The sequence below is a fragment of the Tenrec ecaudatus genome, chromosome 6 (genome assembly GCF_050624435.1).
Source record: "Tenrec ecaudatus isolate mTenEca1 chromosome 6, mTenEca1.hap1, whole genome shotgun sequence".
NCBI classification, from domain to species: domain Eukaryota; kingdom Metazoa; phylum Chordata; class Mammalia; order Afrosoricida; family Tenrecidae; genus Tenrec; species Tenrec ecaudatus.
Genome location: NC_134535.1, coordinates 46274680 through 46293867, shown reverse-complemented (window position 1 = coordinate 46293867; position 19188 = coordinate 46274680). Strand labels below are relative to the sequence as shown.

General features: G+C 42.7%; 1 protein-coding gene across 1 annotated transcript in view; it reads left to right on the top strand.

The window, feature by feature from the left end:
* TMTC2 (transmembrane O-mannosyltransferase targeting cadherins 2) overlaps positions 1-19188 on the top strand; it is a 489624-nt gene that overhangs the window by 181798 nt on the left and 288638 nt on the right. The window contains exon 2 of the mRNA XM_075551215.1: positions 14725-15295. Coding sequence (XP_075407330.1) covers positions 14725-15295 — 571 coding nt within the window. The remainder of the gene's footprint in view (positions 1-14724; positions 15296-19188) is intronic.

Sequence of the window (19188 nt, the reverse complement as noted above, 5' to 3'; positions counted from 1 at the left end):
GTCTCTCTGGAGATGCTGAGCATCTTTTCTGGTGCCTGGTTACCACTTCAATGTAAAAGGTTTGCTTAAGTCTTTTGCCTATTTTATAAATGGGTTATTTGTCTTGATGGCACCATGGATTATGTATTGAGCTGCTAACCACAATGTCAGCCGTTCAAAACCAGGCTTTCTATACTTTTAATGATTTACAGTCTTGGAAACACACAAGACCAGTTCTGCCCTGTCCTCCAGGGTACCTGGTGGTAGTGAGTTTGATTTTTTTGAGAAGTTGTTGAAGTTTTTATGTATTTGTATTAGTGGATAAGTAGTTTTTGAAAGATTTTTCTCTAAGCCAGTAGTTCATTTTTTTCACTTTTATTGTAAAATCTTTTGATGAGCAAAATTCAAACATTTTTAGGAGATCTTATTTGTTTGTTTTGGTTTTGCTGTTTGTGATTTTTTATTGTATTTGGTAATCCATTGTTGAAATATAGGACTGACAGCATTGCCCCTGCTTTCTTCTAAGAATATTATGAACTTAGTTTGCACATTTAGGTTTTAAACAAATTTTGAATTTTCTTTTACATGTGATTTGAAGCATGGGATGTGTTTGATTTTTCTTAATCTAGAAATCCAATTTCCTCAATACCATGTATTGAAGAGACCTTTATTCCCTCCATTGAATCGACTTAGCAGCACCCTTTTCAAAAATCCGTTGATCATTATTATTTCTGGACTCTTAATTCTACGCCATTGGTCTGTGTGCCTTTTGCTATGCTAGTACAAGGCTGTTTTAACAATTGTGGATATGGTATGTTTTAACATCAAGAAAGTATGAGTCTTCCTACTTCTTTGTCAGCATGACTTTAGCTGTTTGGGGCCTTTTGACATTGTATATAGTTGAAGATTGATTTTTGTCAGAATTTTCACCCGGTCTGCGTTGAATCTATAGATCATTTGTGGCAGGCAGCACTAACAGCCTAACCATATTTTAAAATTTTGCATTCTGATGCATGCGTGTGTGCATGTGCACGAGTGCAGGTGTAACGTGTGTCACTTGACTACATGTGTTCCTGTTTTCATACAGAAAAAGAAGTGGCACTCAAAAGGCCTTGGGTGTGCGACTTTAAATGATTATTTGTAGAACATATATATTTAAATGTTAGTGCTTATTCAAAATGATGTGCTAAGCCTACTGCAGTGGTATGCAAATATTGCCCTTCTGATGATGCTACATCGGGAACACACAGTTGACGCCATGGACTGTAATATATGTCCTAGGACGATTTCTTCTCCCTACTGTGTTTTTGGTTACTTAGCCTTGCTGTCACCTACTTTTTCAATGGGGTTAAACTGCAGTGCACCACGTTCTTATGCTCTCAGATTGAGTAATGGGGTTTGTGAATAAAGGCCTGAGTTCATTCACACAGGTGAGCGGTAGGAGAGCACACATCCTGGAGGACTCCTAAGGAGGAAACAGAAATGAGAGCTTTAAGTAACTGCTGGATGCAGTGATGCTGACCATTGCGTAGAACGCCGTGTTCTTCTGCGCCAGGAAGAGGGAACGGAAAGGAAATAGCCAGTTGTTAAGTGACTATTATGTGCAACCCGGTTGACTAGAGAAACACATCCAGTGACACTCACATATATGTAAGAAAGAGCTTACATCAAGAACTAATTATGTATCAGGAAAACATCCCATCCCAGACCGACTCAAGTCCATAAATCTGATCCTCGTTCATAAGTGCTTTTTCAGACTCACCCAGACACATGGCATGATGCCGAATGCAGGAACATCACAGGTTGCTGGTTCCAAGTCGTGTGAATCCAGAGGTGGTGGCAACATCTCCAAGGCCCTGGCAGCAATCAGAGCATGATGCCCGCTGGGGCGGAGGCAGAGAGCAGAGGGGCCGTTCCCAGGGCCCTCCTTTTGAGAAGGGCACACCCACCAGGAGGCACCATCAGGCTGTGACCAGGTTCACAACTTGAAACCACCCTACACTTTTATGTATCTTCAAGTTGACATGCAGTTATGTAACTACCACAGTTATGTAGCAAGCTCTATGCTTTGGAATTAATACAGTTATCTATTTCCTCTTTATTACAAATACCAGTTTACCTATGGGAAAATGAAAGCATGTATCCAGTAAGTACAAGCAAGAGCTTTGAATCAACATAGCTAACTCTAAAACATGCATAATTTGTGTGTGTGTTTAACACAATGGCTTTGAGAAGTTACTTCAGATAACAGATGAGGGTAGGTTGTGTTTTTTTTTAATGGAGTAGAAATTGGATCAGTTATGCTCAGATTCCTCCGATTGAATAATGTCTTCCATTCTTACAGCTAGGTGCTGCTTGTTCATTTCATGCCTTGTGAGTTTATTTAATTAACTGTTCTTGTATGTTGAACAAATTCTGTTCTCTTGATGGCCAGGGTGACAAAAATGTTTATTGCAGGTGCTGGTTTTCAGGATTGAATGATAGTGCTCCCCTGTCCCTGGTTTGGGGATTTCCAACTCTATTGAAATTATTCACTTATTTAGCAGTCATGGACTTTTGAGAGTTAAAAATCGAAAAACTACTCATATGCAACCGCTATAAATTCAAGAACAAAAAGGTAAAAGCACCGTTGTTCAGATTCTACTCTTCCTAGAAGAAAAACATGTTGGTGCTGCATAATTTACCTTTCACGATGCCAGACATAAGACAGCTAATAATTCTCCTTCCGTTTTTAGCATCAGTATCTATTGAGTCCCCACTGTGGATCAGGTCTTGTGATTTGGTGAAAGGTTTATAGGATGAAATGTCAGAGTTCCTAGAAGTTTAATTTCTTCCCTGATTATTGATTGAAGTTTGCTCAAGGAAAGACATCTAGATTAGAAAGTACTATATCTTGGGGGAAAAGTTTTAATGGTAGAGTAAATATCTTTTTTTCCCCTCTTAATTCTTGGATGAAACACCTCCTCCCTTCTATGACAAATTAGAGAGTTGCTGGTGGTTTGCGCACCAAATGTTTGTCTACTTTGTATAGGCTGATCTGTGTTAGTTTTAAATTAGAGTGTTTCCCTCCTTGCCTATCTGTTTTTCATTAGGGCTCATATATTCTTCTGTCCAAAAAGACTTTCTGATTTAGCTGTGAGGCAGATTTTATTGTGGGGATGTCTGTGTATCCTGTCATCGCAGGCTGTGCTGGTGAAACTACCCAGGTTTTGCGTGCGTGTCGCTGCAATATGTTCAGAGTCTGATCTTTTCTCAGATGCATGCGTGTGTAGAACCATCTCCTAGCTGGAAAGGGGATGCCGGCAGGTAACATTTCTGCCAGGACATGTTTTCGATTATGCTTTATAATAAGAACTTGTAGGCCAGTTTTTGGCTCTCAGAGAGCTTCCTTAGTCACCCATCACTGGAAGACAGCTCACGCCTTCCTTGGACTCACCTTTTCCAAGATTCCATAGTGTTAAAGAACACTTTCATTTGCAAGGCAGAAATTAAAAGAATATGGTACGAAGCCTTTTTTTTATTGGTTTATTGAGTCTCGTGGGCAGATATATGGATTCCAGACATCATGCAATCATAGAGGATTTTTACTTCCAAATCTCTTTACAAACACTTCTCATTGGAGCTTGATTATCCATGTGGAGGGACAGAGGCTTGCTCTGCAGGTTAAGTGGCATAGTTTGGAGGGCAGGGTTCTGGTTCTTTCTCTGCGTGCTCCACTTTTAAGTACCGTGACCTCTGGAGCTTGAGGTTATGATTTTCAAGCATCGTTTCGAGGCTAAAATAACAAAGTGTGAGTGCTCGGTCAACTTGGTCAATCTCAATATAAATCTTAAATAGCACCAGCGTCTTATGACATATGCTTCAGTAGCTTTACTGCCCTGATCTATGAGCTCCGCTGCATGATCTGGAAATATTTTCTCTGTTGGAGAACCTAGACAAATTTGGCAGAATTGAGAATAAGATACTACTTAAAACCCTATTTATACTCAGAGAGCGTTCAATCCCTGTCATCAAAGGCGGAACACCAGACATGGTGTTAGAGAAATATGTCCCTTGGGCGAACTCTGTAGTTTCCGTAAGTCCTGAGCATAAACAGGATAATGTACTTGGGGGATTAAAACAATTCATGAAAGAAATCCATGATCTTTGAATGCCATATTTTTAGAAGAACTTTTTGCCCTCCTTCATTTTCTAAGTTTTATACTACCTTCTATATGGTATAGTCGGGAAGCTCCAGCTAAGGATTTGAGACCGATGTTTGGGTGGCGGGTCTTCCCCACCTCCGCGATCTTGTAAAGGACCTTCAGCCCTCAAGGCTGGGATCAAGGTGGAAGAACGAGGTGAACATGAGCATGTTGGTGACATGTAAGCGCTCATGACAAATACAGAGCGGGATGGTGCCACGAACACTGGTGAGGGCACAGTGACAACACGTGGGCATTGTTAAGCATAACAGGTAAAAGGGTCAGTGAAAACATGTGTCTACAAGAAGCCCCCTGGCGATTCTGGTAGGCTGACAGAAGGGCAGGGATCAAGAAAGGTGATTTGGTTGAGGCTCAATTCGGAGAAGACAGGAGTTAGGCAAAGAGATAAGCCAAACATCTGGATAGCGCAACATAAAACTCTGTGCATGCCCCATCCCTCGTTGTTTTAAGAGCCTGCTAGTTTGTCCTTGCTTAATACCCATTCCCCCTTTAACTTGCATGGTCTGGTACTGCTCAGGGTGAGGACTCTTACTGGATTCAAAGTGGGTTTGTAGCCAAAGATGCTTTTCCTACTTGCCAGAGTGAAGACGATGACTTCTCCCCGAAGAGGGGAATGTTTTTCTTTTAAGATAATGCTTGAGTGGTTGGGAAAATGACCTTGCACTGCACTATATGTTTTGACAGTTGTGTAGCACATGTATGTACGAGGGCAAGCATTTTAACTCACCAGGTGTATTCTTCTTCGCGTGCCATGCCTACCTGTTTCGAGAGTGCATCTGGCTAATCACAGCCGTGGCACCCCGGTCGCAGCTTCTCTTCTTCTGAAAGCGCACCTGGAACCATGCCATGCACAAGGTAGGCATTCGTGGAGTCTGATGGCTCTGTTTATGTTCTTGCTTTCAGAGTCTAGTATTTCTAGAACCCTTTTGATTTCGAAAGATGAGAAGTTCATAAAACGATGTAATCCGATAGCCATTTGGTGTCTTAAAAGAAACCAGTTGTCCATGTGTAAGGCCGTAAATAGAGGCATTTTCAGCAGCACATTGCACTTTGCAGCATCTATTATGCTCCAGACTGAGGTCACCCGCAGCCACGGACTGAAATGCATTAGAGGTAAACTAGTATAGTACAGGACTTGAGTTCTTTGGGAAAATGAAAACGCTTCATGAGCCCCTTCCAGTGGTTGTTCCTTCCAAGTCTGAAAACTTAGATGAAGGACGAAGTCTTCATTAATGAGGCAGATGGACTTTATTATCGTGAGGGCGATGGAGCGAGCGGCAGTGTCTTAGGACAGCGTGATGCAGTGTAGTGACGGGAAAATTTAGAACAAATACTGTACATGACGTTAACACTGTTTTCCATATGCAAATGACAGGGCAGAGAAAAAATTTCTCTGTGTTTATTTTAATTTAATAGCGTTATTGACAGATACTTCACATATACAATTCAATAGTTTAAGCATATTTCAAAGAATTGTGCAATTAATCAGTTATTAAAGAAATCATATGAACACAGAAGATTCTGTACATCAGTGAGATTAAATGCTTCAAATCCTTGATGTTTTTAGCTTGTTAGTTTTTGCTTTGATCTTTTAAAATACTTTTTATTGGAGCTACACTTTAAAATACTTTTTGATAACTGTAAGTTTTAATTTTCAAGTACTCAGCCCTCTTACTTATGAATTATTGATTAATTTTCAGAGGCACGTAAAGCTTTCTTTCGTTATTTCTCTTAGAAATTTTGACAATGACAACATGAATTAATATGGGGAATTTTAAAAGATAGTTTAAAATATTTTAGCCTGGGCCCGTCTTCTTAATTTTCTCCCCATAAGAGGAAAGAGAATGCCTGGGCCAACTTTCGCTATGGAATGAGGCAGGCTCTGCTGCGCCCATGAAATATGCCAAGAATACACTTTTTGTGGGGCCCAATTCAGTTCTACCTGGGTCACATGTGGTAAAACGTTCTCCTTTCTAGCTCGGTAGGTAGGAAGTAGGGTGGAGTGGACAGAGGCTAGCTTACGAAGCTCCTCTGTTGGTTAAGTGTTGGCTCCCAGACAAAGCTCAGAGGCGACAAGGTAGAGGAAGTATTCTTCCTTTCGACTCAAGACTGAGCACTTTTTGACGTATCTTGCTGACTCTTTGTTACTTCCTATGGTCTCTTTTCATTCAATGTCCGTGCAACAATGACATATTAACGACTTGTTGCTTATGAGTCATCACCTCGGCGTTTGGTGGGTACATAATGCAATAACTTCTCCTAAAAAGAAAAACAAACAAGCAAACCAAAATCTACCACCCTTGAGTTTGGCTCTTAGTGAGCCTCCCTAGGGCTTCTGAGACAAACCTTGATAGGGGCATGTAGTCTCTTCTTTCTCACAAGGAGCAGTTGGTGAGCTAGTAGCCCAGCCCTTTCTCACAACTTTAACAAGCTCCTCATCATCGAAGAAACCAAAAAGCCAAACTCACTACCATGCAGTCAAGGCCAATGCTGACTCATAGCAACCCTGTAGGATAGGATAGAACTTCCCCCGTGAGCTTCTGAGACTAACCATTAATGGAGTGAGTAGCTGGTAGTTCAAACTGCTGACTCCAGCAGTTCAGCAGCCAAGTGCGTATCTGCTAGGCCACCCGGGGTCAGGGCCTAATAAGGAAGATCAAATTGATTTGGACTCTCAGTGTGGTGGAGATACACAGTTGCTGCCACATGGACTCAAATTCTGTTATGCATCAGATCTCTGAGTCAAAGTCAACTTAATGGCACCTAACAAAAGAGGAGATCAAGATGGAAACAATCAAGTTCAGTAGAAATTTACAGGTGCTTTAAGAGATGCCTCTCTAAAGCGTAGGATCTTCTATTCCTTGGACTCCAGCAATGCCTACTGTAACCCAGCGCCCCGTGTGAAAATCTACTTACCCGACTTTCAGTTCCTCTAAATTTGAAATACATTCCTCTCCCCAAATTAAGACAGACTCTAGATGTTATAGTATTTATTTTTTATTCCCTTACCCTATTAGCTATGTATTTGCATATTAACTGGTACCTTCTAAATATAATGGCTTATCCCTAAAGGGGAAACTCTAATGAAGGGATTATAGGTTAACTGGCAAATGAATGCCAAAGACATTTGGGTAAGCCAATTAACCTGATGGTTTTCACAGTTAATTATCATTAAATGAGCAGAGGTTAGTGCCCAGAGTGAGTGAACTACTTTTTGATGAATGTGATTATTCCCTACATGCTTAAAACCATCTAGAATTTTCCCCAGAGCTGAATGCAGTTTATCATACTAATCATCTCTAATTAGAATTTAGTTAATCAAATGTATGTTGAGTGCCTACTGTGTGCAAAAGGGCAAGAAAATATCTTTCTACTAAGAATTTAACAGTGCACTCTATAGATAGAAGCAAGTTGCATCAAGGTAACAGCCGAATCAAACTGGAAATTGAGGAGCCTGATGTCTAACCCGATTCCTATCCAACTTGTGCAGGAAAGAGTGCTGCCGACAGTTCCTGCTCTTCTAGCCTTCAGTCATCACGCTCTAGGCGAACGAACCTGTTTTATAGTTTCAGAATCCAAATGCATCGTGCACTTTATGTTATCTCCAATTTATTCATGCTGTCATCTTACACCCCACACTTTTACAGACACACTTTGTACTAGGAAACGATTACGAGTATTTTCTGTTTTCCTGGAGCAGTCAGAACTTGAGGCTTCAGTATTTATCATCGCAATTAGAGTTGTTCGAGGTCACTGAGTAGCGTCCGACTGACAGCGAGCCTACACAAAACAGGACACACTGCTCGGTCCCTGTGCCACCCTCACCGTCCTGGCCATGTTTGAAGCCTGGTTGCAACCACAGTGTCCTTTCATCCCCTTGAGGGTATCCTCTTTTCAATGACCTTGTATGTCCTTCACCAAGGTGCCCTTCTCCAAGCCCTGGTGTCCCAGATATCATAGCCAAAGTATGTGAGAGGAAGTCTTGCCATCTCTGCTTCTAAGGAGCATTCTGGTTCTACTTGTTCCAAGACAATCTTGTTCATTTTCCTGTCGGTTTTTGATGTTTTCAATGTTCTTCCCCAACATGGTAACTCAAACGTATCATTTCTTTTCCATGCTCCTTATTCATTGTCCAGCTGTTGTTGATGTATGTGGTAATTGAAAATACTATGACTTGGGACTAGTCCATCCTACTTTTAAAAGGGATATATTGCTGTTTAACCCTTTAAATAATTAAACTACCTTGCAATTGCCTATGCATTTGTTTGTCTCCTACACTAGAGGGATGTGTTTCAACCTCAGGAATTCAATTTTGTTTTCTGTTCTATCTACAGTGCCTTTCCTTGTGCCTAGTCAATGAATAAATGAACTCAGCGTTTTAGGCAATGATTTTCAGTAGGATTGGGAAAATGTATTAGAATCAGCTATGAGCCATTTAAAAAGTACATGTTTCCTTTCGCTTGTTCTGATCTCATTTCCATGTCTCATTCCCTTTGAAATCGTTGCTCATTCTAGTAAGAGTCCGTGCTTTTAAGGTGTGTGTCACTTGCCCAAGATCGACAACAAATATATTCCGCAGTCATCCCCGGGAAAGTCTTTGGGGATAGCAGTGGCTTCAGAAATGAACCTTGCCGGTTGAGAATATTTGGACAGATGGAACTGGTTATAGGATGGCAGCCTAGTCAGAGGAAGGAAAGAAATTATATGAGCAGAGACATAGAGACTACAGAATTTGACAGGTATTAGGATACATAATTGGGAGGGTTATGAATTCTGGACTGTAACAAGTATATTTATTTTTGGTAACAAGTAAGATAAGAGGGATTTTTATAGAGAGGAGTGATGATATTAGGTTACGTTTCAGGAAGTTTTTCTGTGTACATCATCTGTTCTGGCTCAAAGTGGGAATGAAAGCATGCAGCGATAGCTATTTACTTCAGTCTCACAAAGAGGTATCGCATGCTTAATACATATTGTCGGAAGCATGATGCGTGTTCGTCTTCGGAACCCACAGAGGCAGTTCCATCCCATCTTACAGGGTCACTGTGAGTCAGAACTGATTTGATTGCAGTGAGTTTTGCCTTTGTTTTTTGAAGATGTGTTGGGTACTGAGAGGAAAGTTAAGAAATATGAGGAGACTTAACTCGACTGGAGGAAAGAGAAAAGTTAAACAGACCATTTAGTAAGTTTGCCTCGCAGTCAAAAAGTGAAAGACAGCCGGACTGCCCTGGATTGGGCTCCAGTGTACAGAGAGCAGAGACCGCTGAAGAAAGCTGGGAGGATAGAGCATGCAGAGGTGGGCACAAGAAATACTTGCCAGTTGGAATTTTTTCCTGATCTTCCTAACTGCTTTAAAATGCTCATCCTGATTTAAAAATAGCTGTGGGGACACAGGAAGAAGACCTCACAGAGCACCTCAATGTCATTCTAAGGAAAATGCTGACATTCAACGAGGAGCCATAGTGATGTAGTGACATAAGGTCAGCAGTTCAAAACCACCAGCCACAGTGTGGGAGAAAGACGAGGCTTCCTAGTCCCATAAAAAGGTACAGTCTTAGGACCCACAGGTGCGGTTAGCTCTTCTCTACCCTGCAGGGTCTCGTCTCTGTGAGTCAGAACTGACTGAGGGCTGTGAGTTTTGATGTATGAAAATGAGTTGGTTTATGGGGAAATGTTTTTTTAATTCCCATTTTCTAAAACGGACGCTAACAAAGTTATTTGATAATTATACAATGCTGTATTCCTTAGGGCTCTTATGGTTTCACAGGTCAGAATAACAACTCAAGCTAGTTATGACTAAGGCAGCAAATGATATACCCAAGCTTGACTAGTTCCAGCTAGGCCGGGAATACTTCTTTCTTAGTTAAGGAGAGTTAAAACAAGATAGTTAGAAAAAAATGGAAGGGAGTTGAAAAGAGTAATGTATTTAAGATCAAAAGAAACACTTCACAATGCTTACTACCTCGGTTTGAACGCATTATTATGTTTTCATTGATGGCTAGCATTGGTTGTATGGGACATAATTGCAGTTAGAGCTTATTATGTTTCTAAGATTACAGTACTGTACACACTGTATTACGTGTAACAGTGCACCTTATGTTTACTACTGTTAACTACTCCAAGACGGGAGCTTCATTACAGGGAAAATAGTAGCCCTCTCCATAGAGTGCGGTGTCAAGGTGCCAAGAACGAGCCACTCTCGCGCAGGCGTTGGATAGAATCCCACTTAATCACATAGAGAAGAGATCAAGTCAGTTTCCCTGAGTTGTCAGTCTTTCATGGTGAGTGGATCTCACTTTGCAGCCAATGCAGGGAGATGGTTTCCACACACCCCTCCTCATGCTGCTGTAGAAGGACTCCACTCTGCCCTTGCCAGGAACAATTATATACATGAGGTTGTCCATGTGCTGAATTATGCACATGCTTAAATAAGCAGTTCTTGGGAATGTTGACATGCGCTCAAGGAAAGAGAGCAGGGATGCGTTGATAGTCCTTTGGCTTCACGGAGGGCAAGGCGCCCCAGCGAAGGGAGGCGAGCTACACGCTCATCCCTTCCAAGAGGCCGCCAGACTGACACTTGCGGCAGTAAGCAGAGCCTCATTTGTTGGTCCCAGGGAAGGTGGCAGACGGCCCTCAGCTTTCCCCCTCCGCACTTAGTAATCCATTCTTCTGGACGACGGTCCCACGAGGCCGGTGTTGCCATTGTTCCGTTTCCCAGGAATATGGGGTGCAGAGACGTGAAGCCACCTTCCGTGGCCATCATTTTACAGCCCTGCTTCCAGTCTAGTTTGTTGCGGGGTCAGCTTTCTTAACCCCTGCGTTGCCCTCGTTGCCCTCGCTGTAGCCAGACCGGGTGGGAGCTCTCGGCAGAACAAAGGAACGAAGACCATTCGGTTTCTTGTCTCTTTGGCAGAACAAATTTCCACCTGTTACACATTTTTATAAAATATCTCTTTTAAATATCAGCTTTAGTCTTTACTTACCCTTCAGCAGACCAGTGGACTTGAAGATGCTGCAGAACAGGGGGCCCTTGGATGCTGACAGTACCTAGGAAGCGTCGTTCCTGCTCAGGTCTTCATTTATGTGGGTGTCTGTGACTGAAAAGGCCAAGAGGCAGAAATAGCAGCGAGAGCCACACGCACAAGGACAGTTAGGGTGGCAGTGTCACCTCGTTCATCAGTTTTACAATAGTGATGGCCTCTGTCAACGTTTCCTAAAGGAAAAGTCACAAGGCAGCCAAAACAAAGAACCACAAATGAGCAAAACCAGAAACCGGTTAAGACCTCCTGGACGACTTGTGGAAAGTGTATGTTTTCTCTCCAAGAGACAGTTTCTCAGTCATATGTGCTCTGGAGAATTCTGCCTACAAGTGTTCCTTTTTCACATCTGCTGCTCCCATTTTCCTCACCTTGCCTGCAGTGGAGCATTTCTTAAATCCTTAGTGTCTTTTGCATTTTCAACAGCAATTCACAGAAATAGCCCCAGAAATATCAGCAGGAAATTTTGTTTTGCATTAAGATTTTTCATTAGCTGAGAGATGGCAGAAGAGGTCTTACTATTCCATTTTGAGCTTGTGCTAGCAAATGCAAATGGATGAAATTCTATTATGCTTAGTATTGAGCGACTACCTTTCCTTTTTCATTTTTTCCAGCAGATTACTCAGATCCTATTAAGGCGTCCGGTTCAGTGGTATCTTTCCCAACATGGTGTTGAGGTGGTGTAATGCATCCTTATCATCGACTTGCATGTGTGACATGACTTATATATTAAAGCCCAATGCAATTTTGTCTTATAGTATATCCTTTTGTCACAATACTCACTGGCTTCAATGAAAACCTGTCTAAGCAGATAATACCCTTCAGAGAATTTTATCAGACTAAAGTCTTCTTTTATATATCTACACACGGGCGAGAATTTCCCTGCTCTTCCGCTTTCATTTTATTAACGCTGTTAGCCCTTCAGGTTACTTCTTTCCCCTACAATGTAATAAAATTACATTATGAAGAGAAAAGCTTTGTTGAGTTTTTACCCACATAAATTTGGTTTTAAGCTCACATTCTGCTAGACGCCTGGTCTGCAGATTACTAGAATTTTTGGAGGGGTGAGCAAAGAATATTACAAAAAACCCACCAATCCAATGTATATATTAGGAAATTAATATTTTCCTTCAAAAATTCTCTTCAGAGAGTTGATTATGGCACAGAACCAGTCGCATGTTGACAACTTGGTTTGGAGGAACACGATTCTCTATCTTTCATGGAGCTACCACTAAGAGGGTGAGGGTCTGTCCAACACGAGGTGTTAGCTAGCTGTTCCACAAAGCTGCATCCCAGAACACTTCCCGTGGAGCTATCTACTGCTCTGCCTTTGATAGTAGGAGCCTGTCTGCATCCATCATAGACAACTTAACCTCACTCCCTAAGATCATGTTTAAGAGAGGCCAGTCGGATTTCCATTTGGAATTATTTAAAGTCAGCTCTCTAAAACATTATTTGGCAGTTTTTCGTATTTCTTTAAAATTTTAATTATAACCCATCAAGTCTTAAGCAATTACTTGTGGGTTAGACTCTTGATGAATGTTATAGGAGGGTGTTTTAATTTAATGAATCCAGAATAACATCTGTTTCTAATATTTTAAAAGCCAATTTATATGGAAATTCATTTAATACCGAGTCAGTACACGGAGACTTGTAAAAGTCAAAATCAGAACTGAAAATCCAACCCCTGTGATATAGTAGGTCTTCTGTTACCCAAGGATTCCACTTCTGACTAGGTTCAGCTGCCACTTGCAGACACCCCAAATGTCCCAGTTGAAAGAGGAGAGCAATTTATCTCTCATATTCACCAGCGAGGTAGCCTGGAGTAGGAGACTACTTGAAGCCCCACCAGGCGGGCTTGGTAGCTCACAGTGGCAGGGTCTCAGTCTCTTTCCACCTTGCTGCTCTGTTCATTTCCGGGGACACCGTGTGGGCCAAGATGGCTGTTGGAACCTGAACTGTTCTATTTGTGGTCCACCTGACAGGAAGGAGGTGTGGTGGAGGAAGAGAAGACAAAGATTTTTGTTTTTCCTTTTGAGGATGCTTCCTGGAAATATTGTATGTATAGCCCTCTGCTTATGTCCCACTGGCCAGAGATTAATCACATGACCATATTAAGCAGCAAAGGAAATGAATACGTTGTCTGGAGATGCTGTGTGCCTGGCTGGTGACTAGAGTCATGGTAGTATGGAAAAGGGGAGAAAACACACCGAGGAACAGCTAACCTTCCCTGCCACATTAAATGTTTTGTAGAATCCGATTTTAGCAGGTGTCTGCTTTCCCCCCGAGCACACAGAGCAGTCACCGGCTTTCATAAGCAGGTGGTGATGAGAGCCATTCTTCCTGGTCGCTTCCTCATTGGGTAGTTCACCGGCAGAATTCTTGTCTTCCATCTGGCTCCACCACCTGTTTGTCGGAGGCTTCTGTGCTGCTAGGATGCTGCACAGCTTGGAGCAGCAGAGCTTTCAGATTAAGAGGGATGAGGAAGAAAGGGCTGGTGATCTACTTTGAAAGCCAGCTTATGCAGACTCACGAATCATAGTGGATTGATTTGCAAGCAATCACGGAAGGGATGTAGGACCAACCTGGCAGTGGTTCATGGGATTGTCATGAGCCGAGGCCAACTCCACAGGCCTGAGAACAGTAGTCCTGCTCCTTAGAGTGTGACTGCTGACGTGTGGCTCCAGGACCCGTTGCATCTGCCTCACCTGGGACCTTGTTACACGTACTGTCTCTCTGGATCTACGGAACCAGAAGCTACCTTAACAAGACCCCCTCCCCCCCCCCCCCCAGGGGATTCGCATGTGTGACAAACACTGATAGTCTCTCTCTAGTTGACTTTCACTAGGGAGTGGCCCTCACACTCTCAACTGACCTGAGACCATGCTCCTTGACAAATCCAGATTCTCAGGTCTCTGAGTCATCGGGCCCTAGCTTCTCTACTATTGTGAGGGCTTGATGAGATTCTCAAGAGCATTTGTGAGACATTTGATGCATGGCGAGCAAAGCGCTTGTGGCTGCTTACCAAAAGGTTGGTCTCTGGAGCTGTGCTGCTCTGTGGTGGGAAAATGCGCCTATCTGCTTCCATGAGGAGTCAGTGCCTTCGAGACCAGGGGCTGCTCTACTGTGCCCTATAGTGTTGCCCTGAGTTAGAATTGACTCAACAGAGACATGTTGGGTATTGAGGCTTCCATCCCTGATGGAAACGCGGCATTCCCCCTTAAGAGGCAATTGCAAGCTAATAAAGAAGAAAGCTGGAAGGAAAGACAGATCTCTCATTATTAGTGTCTATAAGCATTCATGGGGGACTTTCGGGGAGGCCATCGTGAATTCCGCCTATGTGGGACGCCTTCGGTAAATCAGTCCGGTTTGCAGAACCTTTGCATACCTGGGCTCCATCCATCAATGCACGGGACTCGGTTTCTGAAGAAGGCGCTCTCTGAGTAGTGTCAGGTTTTTCGTTGTTGTGTCTTACACGTCTTCTGTAACATTTTGTTTTGTAGCCGTGCTATCAAGACCAATCAGGACCTCCTGCCAGAGACTCCGTGGACCCACATTTTCTACAACGATTTCTGGGGGACTCTTCTGACCCACAGTGGGAGCCACAAGTCCTACCGCCCGCTGTGCACGCTTTCGTTCCGCCTGAACCATGCCATTGGAGGGATGGATCCCTGGAGCTACCATCTCGTCAATGTCCTGTTACATGCAGCAGTGACCGGTCTGTTCACGAGCTTCTCCAAGATGCTGCTTGGGGATGGTTACTGGACCTTCATGGCCGGCTTGATGTTCGCCTCTCACCCCATCCACACGGAGGCGGTGGCTGGCATCGTTGGGCGGGCTGATGTCGGAGCCAGCCTCTTCTTTCTCCTCTCCTTGCTCTGCTACGTTAAGCATTGCTCTACCAGGGGCTGCGCAGCCAGGACTTGGTGCTGGTTCTTGGGGACTGGGCTGTGCGCAGGATGCAGCATGCTGTGGAAGGAACAGGGCGTGACAGTTCTCGCCATTTCAGCGGTTTACGACGTCTTTGTCTTTCACAGACTCAAAATGAAACAGATCTTCCCTACCATTTACAAAGTAAGTGATTGTTGGGCCTTGCGTTTTGAATTACCGGGTAATCTACTTGCTTGGCCCTTTTCCATTATTTCAGAAGCAAATTTATTCTTCTTGAAATAGAATTTAAAATGTTAACTTTTTTTATCTCTAGCCCCTTTTTGGCCATTCTTTGCTAAGCAGGGTTTCCGTCACTGAAGGTTTCATTTGTCTGATCTGTTAGCTAATTTTCATGATTTCCAAGGTGGTAGAGCAATGCTTTTTCTCTATAAAGAATGTGAACCCTGTGATTTTTCATGATGTCTTCCCCCCAAATTTCCTATAATCAAATAAATTGCCCATAATGTGTTTTTAAAAAAATATTACAGCCGATGTGGAGTTAGATGCTAAATTCTACAGTGAAGGAGCTCCTCAGCCATGTGTTAATATTCCTTTTCCGGAGTTGACTTTGGAAAACAAGTCTTGTGTGCAGTGCGCTGGGGAGTTCAAGTGCTTGAACGGTGAATCGTATCACCTCGTCCTTGTTGCAGGGCTTAAGAATAGATGAGTTCACACAGAAAGTGGCTACTTTAAGTTCTGCCTTGAGGCCAATTTAGACCTTTGCCTCAGGACTTACTGTTTGTTCTTCCGTATCCTGCGGTAGTGCTCTTCCACATTCACGGGGCTGGTGGCATCCCCACACTCTTAAGGAGATCTGAACGTTTTCCAAGGGAGCCTTTAAGCAGTGACCGGAGAAGGACAAGGGCATTTGAGAGAAGAGCCTGCCTCTCCCCCTCCTCATCTTCACCCACCAGGAAGGCACCCAACCTTGTTGAGTTAGTTCACTATGGAGACTGAAACTTGGCTGGGATTGCAAACCTCAGCCATGGTTCAGGCGAACTCCTGCCTTCCCGTTGGACTCTGAAGCAAGGAATTATGGTTTTGGAAACTTGCCCTGAGAAAGCTGGCAGTTTTTTCTGGTAGTGACTCTTCCCCTCCCCCACAGTAATTTCCAATTTCACTTAAAATTGAATTGGGAAAAAATTAAAGGGGAAAAAAAAACTGAGGGAGATAGGAGCTGAAACATTTATTAGAAAAATTGCTAATTTTTCCACCTAGTAAGCAGAGTAATCACTGCTGGGCTTCCACTCTGTTTGGAAGCATTTTACCTTTTCACTTAGAACTCTGGAATCGAGTGTGTAATGAAGTTCTTTTGTGACTTCAAATTAAACGCTGGAACTTTAAAAGAAAACTCGGAGGAGCTTGACACTTGAAGAAACATGATTCGAAAGTCAAACTCTTATTAAAATTTAATCATTCTTCCAAGAAGATTTAGAAAAAAATAATCTGTTTCTCGACTTTTAAAATGGTATCGACAGTGGCAAGTTTCTGGAACTCTGAATCAAATAAGTCTAATTCTCATTTCTTACGAAAGTTGTGAGGTTATGTTCTCTTTGACCATAGAAGATCTACCTAAAATGGCTAATTGCTGCTTCAGGATTTCTCATCGATGGCAACGGACATGCAGAATGCCCACTTTACCCCTCTCAGGAATTAGGAAATTGGGACTCTGAATTCAGGACTTTTTTTTAAAGAGGCATTTCTCAGAAATCTTCCCGTCTCTAAACATATTTTTTTTTTCTTTAAAGCACATCCATACATTCCCTGCCCCAATCATTCTCAAGGCATTTGCTCTCCACTTAAGCCCCTTGCATCAGGTCCTCTTTTTTTTCCCCCCCTCCCTCCCCTTTCCCCCCCCCCCCATATGCCCTTGGTAATTTATACCTCGTTATTTTGTCATATCTTGCCCTATTCGGGGTCTCCCTTCCCCCCTTCTCTGCTGTCCCTCTCCCAGGGAAGAGGTCACATGTGGCTCCTTGTAATCAGTTCCCCCTTTCCAACCCACTCACCCTCCACTCTCCCAGCATCATCCCTCACGCCCTTGGTCCTGAAGGTATCATCCACCCTGGATTCCCTGTACCTCCAACCCTCATATGTACCAGTGTACAGCCTCTGTCCTATCCAGCCCTGCAAGGTAGATAATCATATTTTTAAGGACAGAATCATTGGCACAGTTTCTCACCATGTGTATGCCCCATGCTATTGGGAATATACTTAAACATTTTTTAAAATTTAAATTGTAATGAAGTAGCTAGTATTTTTTCTGGGAACCTTGGTCTCCTCACTGCTGCTTAAGAAAATCAGAAGTGTGGGGTCCCTCATCCGAGGGAAAGGGCATGGTACTATGGAGGCATCAGTGTTCTGAGAAGTGTCCAAATAGGGAGTAATTCAGGGTCTCTAGGACCATCGCTTGCAAGGCTGAGCAGCACAACAAGGGTAGCAGACCCTTTATCTAGGAGTTAGTACTTCAGCTCAGCTCTTTTTCAGTCTCAGGTTTCAGTTTGGTGAGCTTCCTGAGAACACTGAAATAACAGTTTATAAACTTGTAAGGGGTTACAGGGGTCATCTCTGCCAGTCCCCTTATTTCCAGTTGAGGTATAGAAACCAACAAGATGAAGATCGCGCACAACAGTGGTGGAATCACTAGGACTAGAGTACATTTTCAGACCATCTGCTCAGTGATCTTTTCACGACACTTAGATGTGAAGATGAACAAACAGGTAAAGTCAGATCACTGCACTGTAGAAAGAAAGCTATCATGGAAGTGAAGCTTATCTCACAGTGGCAGTGTGACATGGTCCTGGTTCAGTGTTCTGTTTTGTAATCTGGATATGGAGACAGTGTTGTTCTTTTCTAGAGGTGTTGTGAAGATTGTGTGAAATTGTGGACTGTGCAGTGTGAACTGAAGTGTGCAGTGTTGGAAAGGCATCTTAGATATGTAGTTAAAGAGAAAGAAGACACAATCTAGGAAATTGTGATTCTTTATCTTAAGAAAGAGAAGATCAAGATACTTTTCTAGTAGTCTTTAGATTCCTGGTGGATTGAAAGCTTTGAAGTGAGGAATGGTTAGTGTTGGCTTAGAAATCCCTGGGAGCAAATGGGTAAGTTCTTGGCTACTAACCAAAAGGCTGGTAGTTCGAACTCACCTACAAGTACCTTGGAAGACAGGTCGGCCAATCTGCTTCTTAAATATCATAGTGATGGCAAACCCTAGCGTACAGTGCTAATCTGAAACACACAGGGCCATCATGATTCAGAAATCACTCCACGGTAACTGGAAACACACACACACAGACACACACACACACTGACTCAAGCTGACGCAGGCAACTTTAAGCAAACTTTAATTTAGAATTTCATGACGACGAGACTTGTAAACACTGGCATAGATTCCATATGGAAGTTATAGAAAAATTCCATATTGTGTCTTTAAAATATATAGATTTCTATGCCTGGGGTGAGTTAAAAGAGATTCTTTCTGAAGGAAGTGGATTAAAAGACTTTGGAAAGTTCTTTTTAACCTTAAAAGAGTAATCATCTTAAATATCTTACCAATTAACTCTGCCTCGTGGTTATCATGATTTGCCAGATGAAATAAACTTTCCTGCCCTATTGAAATATAACTTGTATATAAACAGAAAACTCCAGTGTACAGATGTTTAACCCCATTATGCAAATTAGAGAACCAGCCAAATACTCACCCCCTAAACATGGTGGTGGTCGCAAAGCTGGAGACAATTAGGAGCAGACGGGTATTGCTCGCCCGTTCTACACTTTTGTCAGCAACGTTTTCACCAGAGCTTCACACTTAGCTTTTCTCTGCAGTGTGCAAATGGTGCTGGTTCGATAGCTCTACTTAAAGTCAATTGCTGGCTCCTAAACTCAAATGTCTACCAGGTCCAGGTAGAGGGGGCTCTGGAGAACTAGAGTGGACATGTTCTCGCCAAAAGGAAGACTTCTGCCATATTTCCCCACCTCGATATTGCAATAAGAAAAGGCTTCATAGAGTTTCTAAGATTTTTCTAGGAACACAGACA